The 8,478-nt window shown below is 42.3% G+C and overlaps 1 protein-coding gene across 2 annotated transcripts in view; it reads right to left on the reverse strand.

Annotated features, from left to right (window-relative positions):
- Positions 1–1,699: 1,699 nt before the first annotated feature.
- The window catches only part of tfap2e (transcription factor AP-2 epsilon), a 12,806-nt gene continuing 6,027 nt past the window's right edge, over positions 1,700–8,478 (reverse strand). For both annotated transcript variants that reach the window (XM_005739684.2, XM_005739685.2), the window contains exons 4-7: positions 5,794–6,025; positions 3,301–3,419; positions 2,665–2,803; positions 1,700–2,356 (exon numbers count right to left, since the gene is read on the reverse strand). In XM_005739684.2, the coding sequence (XP_005739741.1) occupies positions 2,095–2,356; positions 2,665–2,803; positions 3,301–3,419; positions 5,794–6,025 (752 nt within the window). In that variant the 3' untranslated portion in view covers positions 1,700–2,094. The remainder of the gene's footprint in view (positions 2,357–2,664; positions 2,804–3,300; positions 3,420–5,793; positions 6,026–8,478) is intronic.

Consider the following 8,478-nt stretch of genomic DNA (forward strand, 5'->3'; position numbering starts at 1 on the left):
AAATAATACAAAGAAAATCCCAACAATTAAACAACCCCCTTTGAGCAAGCACTTGGCAAGAGTGGGAAGGCAAAACGCCCTTTTAACAGGAAGAAAAACCTGGCAGAACCAGGCACAGAGAGGGGCAGCTATCTTTTGAGACCGGTTGAGGTGAGGGGAGGAAAACAGGTGCAGTGCTCATCATTTTCCTCTTTGGACAAAGGAGCAGATTCCGGTGCTGCTAATGGGTTAACAACATTTCCCTCCCCTCTCCAGCTCTCTTGGGTAACTGTCCTTCTTTTGAGACTGTGGTGAGACACAGCTAAACTTGTGGAAATGACCTCTATTTATGTGCCATCCCAGAGGAGCCAGATTACCTAACACACACTCTGTAGGGTCCAAGTATCGCCTCGTGCTATAGGTACGCTGACCCCTAGCCACTGTTTTGGGGGTTGTCTAATTGTTGCCCCTCAAGTGCACCTGTTTTTAATTTCATTAACACCAAAACAGCTGAAACTGATTAACAACCCCCTCAGCTACTTAGCTGACCACATCAATATCCCAGAATATTTACTGACTTGATACTCTGATTAAAATGTTTTCCTTTCATTTTCTTTTTTTTTTTTTAGCAGTATCTGGCTGCTGTTGAAATTTGTCAGTGACAGACTGATCCTAACATCTACTGATTTTCTGTTTAATAATGTAAATGTAACTTTTCTTTTGGGTTTGGGCTTTTGGTCCTAACGGCGTCACTTTGGGCTCGGGGTGATTGCTTTGTGACATTTTTTCTGAGAGTGAAGTAGACTCCTGCATCTCCTCTGGGCTCTGCTTTCAAGCTTTAGAAAAACCGGCCTGTAACTGAAGATTTTAGCCAATTTGGTTTGACACTCTGAAGACTTTCACCTCTGAGAGCAGGGTCTAAGTCATGCGTGAAGCCAGGAGTCAGTATGCTCTTATGCGTTACCTCTTATAAAGCACATACATTGTCCCTGTGCTCATCTGGTGGGAGGTAGAGGAGCCAGGCTGGTTTTTTTTCTTTGTTTCTTCCTCAAATTTAGGATTTGCAAATTTTTGCCTACTGCAGCTTTAGGTGTTGGATGCAGTCCTTGCTATGACATTTCTGTTGGAACTTTGCCCATGGGGATCAATAAAAATAAAAGGCACAGAGATTTACAATCAAGGCAAATAAAAGCAGTGGCCAGAACCATTCAGCTGCACCTCAAGGTGCTGTTGTTGTTTTTTTTATACTGTATCAAAAACGAGAAACTCCACCACTCAGTTCTTAATTCTTTAATAATATATTACATTTATGCTGTAATACAATAATAATAACAACAGTAATAACATTAATAATAAACATACACAGAAAGTACAAAATGATTTGTGTTATTTTCTTAAGTTACCAACACGCAGTACTTCAAAATAAAAGAAAACAAATCTTCTTTAGCTGCCTCTCGTGCCTTCCTTCACCCTTGCTGCTAGAGAATCCAGAGAACTCGATTTCCCATGACCACCCACCATGAAGGACTACAAATGGAAGCTGGGTTTGTCCAATCGGATGGATCAAAAAGGCTTCCAAAGTTCCAGAGAGGGGCAAAGAGCAGGTTTTTGTCTCGGATATGGCTTATGGCGCTTCCCAGATGAGTTCAGTTAAAACTTTCTATGTGTGTGTGTGTGTGTGTGTGTGTGTGTGTGTGTGTGTGTGTGTGTGATGACAGCGGGGGCTTCTAACACACACATAATAGTGGCATGTTTACCAAAGTAAATAAAAGGCAGGGGGAAATAACCAAAAGCATACTGCCATAAGTGGAAACTCATCCTGAAAAGACGCCATCGTGACACCAACCAGCTACTGAGAAGAGAGGTCCATGCGTCATTTTGAGCGAGGTGGCTGTGGACACACATTACAGTACAGATATCATCATAAGCCCCGCCTCCTCAGTGAGAGGGGAGGGGCTATAGAGGTTTCGAGGAGGTAAAAGTCTCAGTTTGTATCCTGAGGGCAAAGGTAAAGATGCAGAGGGTGTCAGTCAAGTCTTTTCTCCCTCTTTTCTCTTCCCGTCTGCCTCTCATCTATCCATCCATGCATTCATCCACACATGTGTTCCCCTCCCTCTATTTGCGGTGCTTCATCTCCTTGTCGTGGTGGCTCTTCCCTCCACCCTCTCCTTTGTCCAGCAATTTGATCGCCTCCATCAGGTAGCTCTGGAAGGCGGAGAGCGCCGCGCAGATGGCGGGTGTACCGAAGCCGTGGGTGAGCAGGCTGAAGTGGGTGAGGCTTCCCTGGACGCCCGGCTCCAGGCAGGGGGTGGGTCGACTGGCACCTAGCGGGGAGCGGTCCTGGGACATGAGGTCCACAAACTCTTTACAGATTTCCCTGAGAAGAAACAAGATCAGCCTTTTAGAAGCATTCGACCGTGATCTGTTAGACCTTCATACCTAACAGGAGTTCTCTTTAAATGGCAACTATAATGATCTCATCTCTTCTTGCAGTCCACAAACAACACACAAACTAACTTTTTAAATCTTCATGTCTGACCACTTCTGAGAAACAGAATGGCGCTGGTTTTTGTTAGTTGAAAGCAAGAAGAAACGCTGAATATCACCAGCCTCATGTTTTAAAAGCTATTTCATGCAAGATTAATTCAAGAGTGAAATGAGCAGAAGAAGAGACCAGCCACTCACTTGGTGGCGAGCAGCATGCTGCGTCGCGTTGGGAGCTGGTCCGGCTCGCTCTGCCTGCACAGATACTCGGCCGTGGCTCTGGCTGGGAACTCTGTTTCACACACGTAACCGAAATCGCGCGCCAGATGGACGGCCTCACCTGAACAAGGAGAAGAGGGAGTTTGGATTAAAAAGAAGCTCGAGCTGAAATTTGCACATGGATTTATGGGGGGGGGGGTTCACGTTCAGGGCTTCAGTTTAGTTTAAATCAAGTAATTATTCAGATAAAGACTTTTAAATATACACAACTGACTGTTCGGGTCAGGTCAAGATAAACTCACTAACCACTTCGCTCACTTTCACCACTCAAACAGTTCACTGCTCTCTGGCTACAGCTGCAGTTTTTTAAAGGACACCCTCCATGTCTGTGTGTGTGTGTGTGTGTGTGTGTGTGTTTGTGTGTGTGTATGTGCGTGCACTTGTGCGCACGCATGCAGCCATCCATGCTGTGGCTGTTTATTCATGTGTGCTCACGCAGGGATTTTGCTGTGTGAATATGTGTCTCTATCTGTCAGGATGTATGCAGGTCACTGTATATGTGTACGTGCCTCTGTGTATATATGTGTGTGTGTGTGTTTGCATGTGTGTTTTTCCTACCCTCCACTAGAGATGTTAGCAGAGTGACGTTGGCTGCCTTGCGTCGCCCGGCGGGCAGGTTGAGGCCAATCTTCTCCAGACGCTCTCTCAGACAGCGGCCACCATTCTTTGACTTCGCCCTGAGGGGGGGACAGGGAAACAGAGGGAGCAGTTTTAGGAGATGCTTCTTGTGTATTTGTGTGTGTGCGTGCGTGCGAGTGTGTTTGTCTTTATGAGTTTTGTTGTGGTGTGCTTCTTTGTGTCCCTCTGTACGTGTGTGTGTGTGCACGAAGCTAAACTCTCCCTATGTTCCCTGTCAGCTCCGATGCTATCCAGTATTCTTCTCAATGTTTTTCTGCTTTGCCTCTTTATATTCAAGTAAAATTTAAAGCCAATGAATCCTGCTCATTGTTGATTTACTAAAGCTCTTCAGACCCCAATCACATAATTCATATAGACTTTATGTCTGGAGACACATACGATTTTCTTTGCAATAACCTTTAAATTTAAGGTAGATGATGGGCAGTAATATATGAAATAAGTAATTCTACAGTGTAAAAAGATATTCTGCATTAAAAATACTACTTTAGAAGAAGCATAGCAAGGCAGTGTTATCAAAAAATCCCTTAAATATTTCTACATTTCATATTAATATGAAATAGGGACTGATTTATGCATCATATGCGAGTTTAAGCCACTTTACAAACTGTAATGTTTTACACGTTAAAATATTCATTTCTCATAAATTCATTTATTCATAAAAATGAACCAAATCATAACAAACATACAGAATAAAACAAATATCTTCAAAATCTGCAACACTGCACCAATTTCCAAAGTAACCAGGTACCAAATAATTGGAATAGGGTTCATTTCTTAATATGCAAAAGCATAAAGTGGATTAAGCAGCGGTGCCTCAAAGTGATAGGCAGCGATGTATTGTTATCACTGGGGTATCTGTATCTCTCTGCAGGGGAGGCACTGGGTTTTTACGGCCCTTTAGATCTTTTAATTATGTCCTCTCAAAGTATTTCAGCCTGCAACTCAAATCATGAAGTTGTTCTCTCGCCCCGAGGCCGTAGTTCATTAAACCGCATTGCTTCTCTTGTGATTTAGTCTCATGACCCATTTTGGGTCCTCGGCGCTGGTCCTGTAGTTAGACTAAAATCAATCTTAGTCTGAAAAGCTGAAAGCAGAAACGTCCTAATGTATGGCGTGTATTGTAAAGAGTGAGACCGTTACAATAACTAACGCGACATGATTAATGTGGCCAAAAAGAATTCACAATAGAGATATTAATGAAGTGCAGAAGAGAGAACTGAAATGACAGCTGCGTGATTCATAATTCATAATATCATAATATTAAACATTATTAGACTCTGTTTATTATTGCCATTATATAAATATTTCATTTTTAAATATCATGGTCATTGTTGGTCCTCGTTTATTATTTCTCCTCTATTTGATGATAAAAGAGCCTGACTGGAGTGGTAACTTGATCCCACGCTCAAAGGTCAAAAATACGGAAAATGTAGTTCCTGTGTAGTTTTCTTGTGCTGTTGTGTTTCTAGACTACATTTCCCATAAATCCTGGTTATTGTTTGGTTTTTTATACCTCTCTGAAGAAGATAAACAAGTCACATGTGCATTTTCCTTCTTTGTGTTGTGTCATAAAGCAGCACCTAGAAGGTAAAGCGTATTATATAGCAGGGGTACCAAACATAAGGCCCAGGGGCGAGAATGGGTCCGGCAAAGACTTCAATCCGGCACAAAGGGCAGCCCATGAAAATTTAGAGAAGAGCAAATATTTTGGACTTTAAAACATGATACAAAATACAGTTTAGAGTTTTTTCCTACAGATGAAGATCTCCTCCATGGACACTCATACTATACCAAAGAAATTTATTAATTATAAACATTTAAATGACAGAATAGTTCTTGTTTTTTCACCGTCAAATGCAGAAATTTATTATTATATACAGATTTTTTATTTTTATTTTTTTACATTTTCTGTGAATTAACAAAAACTTTCTGTTTTATAATTACCTAACAGTCTTGGACTTGAAAGCTACCAAAATCTTTTCTGTAATTTTACATATTAATTTCTTACAAATTAAGTCCAAAGAGTCGGGCTGTCGGAACTGCGCTTCTTCTTATCTCTGGGATTAAATGTGTAGTTGAACTTCTTTACACTGACAGAAAGAAGAGTTTCACTGGTCTGACGCCTTACTTAAGATCAAACTGGGTTTCATGTAGCCCATGATGTAAAATTAGTGTGACATCCCTGTTACAGAAGATCAAATTCAACCAGTTCAACCAGTAACAGATGCTCCTGCTGAGGACTGCTCCGTTTTACTGCATTTTTGGGTCCTAATGAGGTAAAGTTAGCATTTTTCCATTCATTAAAAAAAGAAAAGGTTTGTATTTTTCTTGTGCTTTAATCTTTAAAGCCCAACTAAATAAAAACATCTTTACATCTAAGTCGCACCCTCTCGTTCCCCGTCTGCTTCTCACCTGCGGAGGACTCCTCCCAGCAGAGAAGCGTTGAGGCACTCAGGTGGGGAGAGGCGTCTCTGCACCTCCCCAACTGTCACCTTGTACTTGGAGGTGGAGCTGAGCAGCGACAGGCGACCCGGGACTGAACAGAAGACCTCTGCCGGGTTGGAGACGCACCCCACTCCGAGACCCTCCTTACCGATGGACAAGGCGGACAGGGACGAGCCGTTCAGCTTGGACGGGATGGGAACTGTGGGGCAAAAGGGGGATGAAAGGTGATTATTAAAGCAACAAAGACTGGATGAGGAGGGATAAAAGGATACAGATCATCAATCTTAACATATGTCATGTGTGGCGACGATTGTGTTGTGTGAATGACTGTGTGACAGCGTGCTCCTCCCCTCCTGATTAATCTATTCAGTGCAATGTTCTCCCCTGCGTCGACAGCTCTAATTCTGGAGCACTGCTTGTTGATCCTGTTCCTTAAGCTGCAGGTGGTTGCATTTTAACTGCGCATTCTTAAATAGCTTCGCTTCGCACCTCGAAGAGCTCAATTTGCACTTAACTATTTTAAATCGAGCTAAGAAGTTACACAGAGAAACCTTCAGGTGACTGGCCAGAGTCAGCAATCGAAGGCTACTCAAGTGTAACACTCAGTGTACCTGTTGCTACCTGAGCAGCAGGGGCAGGGGCAGATTTTGTTTTCTCCAATGTTTATGTTGGGCGATGATGAAATTACTTTCTATTTGAGCAGAAATCCTCTGAACTGAGAAGAGTGAAGGAAGTCAGACGATTTGCTTTAAGACTGCATTTCCTTGGAAGGATACAAAGAGTCCTTAGATCTGCTCCTCGTCTGTTTAATGTGTTCTCATTGTGCTTTAATCTTTAGTGTTTTCAGATTTATATGTCTATAATTTTCGCCTCCTGCCACAGATTCAGTTTTCTCCGTATTCACACACTGTGGCCAAATGACTTTTAAAACATCAGCATGCTCCTTTAGAAACGATTTATGTGCACAGTAATAAAAACTGCTAACTATATGTCATCCAGAGTTATGAAGAGTCTGTCTTTGGTGAATTATTTTGCTTTTAAATTTGAATATAAGCAGCACAGACATATTTCCATCCTCCTTCACTGCAATGTTGTGCGTGCAAAATCAACAATAAACTCAAACTGTTGGGATTTAGTGAAGCGATGTGAGAGAGATAGACATGTTTATATAGAGTTAACGGTAGAGAAAGGACAGGAAATGAAGACAGAGAGAGCCAAATGAGGGCTGACAGGCTATAAAGGTCCCTGGATAGTCTCAAAATGAGGATTATGTGGTTTGTGATGAGCGCTTTAAGTGACCAAAGAACATGGAAATATGTTGTTTTATTTTATTTATTTTAATTTAGGAGATCCAGTCCTTTAAGGTGAGATACACACAGTTAAATCTATAGTCTGAGTATCACCGATGACGATGATGATGACGAGAAACTTTCAATCCTAAGCCAATATTTTTGTGGAGGGGAGCATAATTGATGCTCATCATTTTGAGTCTTATAATTATTAATAATTATTCAAAAATCTCATATTCAGATACCAAGGACATGCAGAGGGTTGGTGTGACAGAGGATGAGATGGATGCAAATCAGTCAAGCAGGCAATCCCTGAAGGGAACATCCGAAGGAGAAGAAGAAGAAGGCATACTGCGATAACTCACAGTGTTAGGCTTAGCTGTCCTCAATGATCAAGACTCAAAATTTTGAAGGTTAAAGAATAAAATGAAGCAATCAAAGATCTTAGAAATCCAAAAGAATCTCTGGTTAAAGAAACCTTGAATCAATCTGCACGTATGTCTCTTTCATGTGAAAGAATCAGATCTTTTAGTTGAAGGTTGAAGTTTTGAGGACTTATTTAACTCATGTAATAATAATTCCCTCAGCCTCACTTCCTGTGGTCGTTCCATGCCTCATGGCTCTGCAATCTATCTTCTCCTTTCAGTCTTTTGAAAGAAACATTGTCTGTAAAACTGTACTAACGCTGGCGTGCCAGCTCCCTCGTTGCACTGAGAGGGTGCGCAACGGCGGGTGGCCTCTTTGCAACTCCCTGCTGTGCAGCGCAGATTCCCCCAAACTGCACACAATCTCTAAAATCGCCTCATTCACAACGAGCCGATTAGCCAGGCGACGAGGCCGCAGAGCAGCAGAGTTTTTCTCCAAAGCTCCCCTCCTTTGTCATCTCCCTGCCCCTCCCTCTCTTTCTCTTATCATCTTTCACTCTCTTGCTTGACTCTTTCGTGTGCCTCCCACTTGTCGTACCCCCCCCCTTCTCCCTCCTTGCTTGTCTTCTTCCCCCCTTATACTCTATCTCATTTTTTTCTCCCCCATGGATTTTCTTATTCATGAGGGCTCTAGGTTTGCTCTGCTATCTGCTGCGAGTGCTCGCCGTGGAGAGTCTCGCTGCGGTAATTGATCAATTCTAAGCGTTTGGCAAACAAGTGGAATCACTGTCACTTCATCAGATGACTGCAGCAGAGAGATTCAGGCAGTCTGAATGAAACCAGAAATGTGTAAAGCCGCTCCCAGGGCTTGATTTGGAGAATTACACCAAATCAAGCAGCAGTTTCGGGGGAAACTTTAAGGTGTGGACGGCCAGACCAGTTAGGATTTTTAAGGTTTTGTGCAGTAAAAGAAGCACAGAATGTTTTTGTTTTGTTTT

Source organism: Pundamilia nyererei, unplaced genomic scaffold (genome assembly GCF_000239375.1).
Source record: "Pundamilia nyererei isolate P.nyererei 1_Seehausen unplaced genomic scaffold, PunNye1.0 scaffold00093, whole genome shotgun sequence".
In the NCBI taxonomy this organism is placed as follows: Eukaryota; Metazoa; Chordata; class Actinopteri; order Cichliformes; family Cichlidae; genus Pundamilia; species Pundamilia nyererei.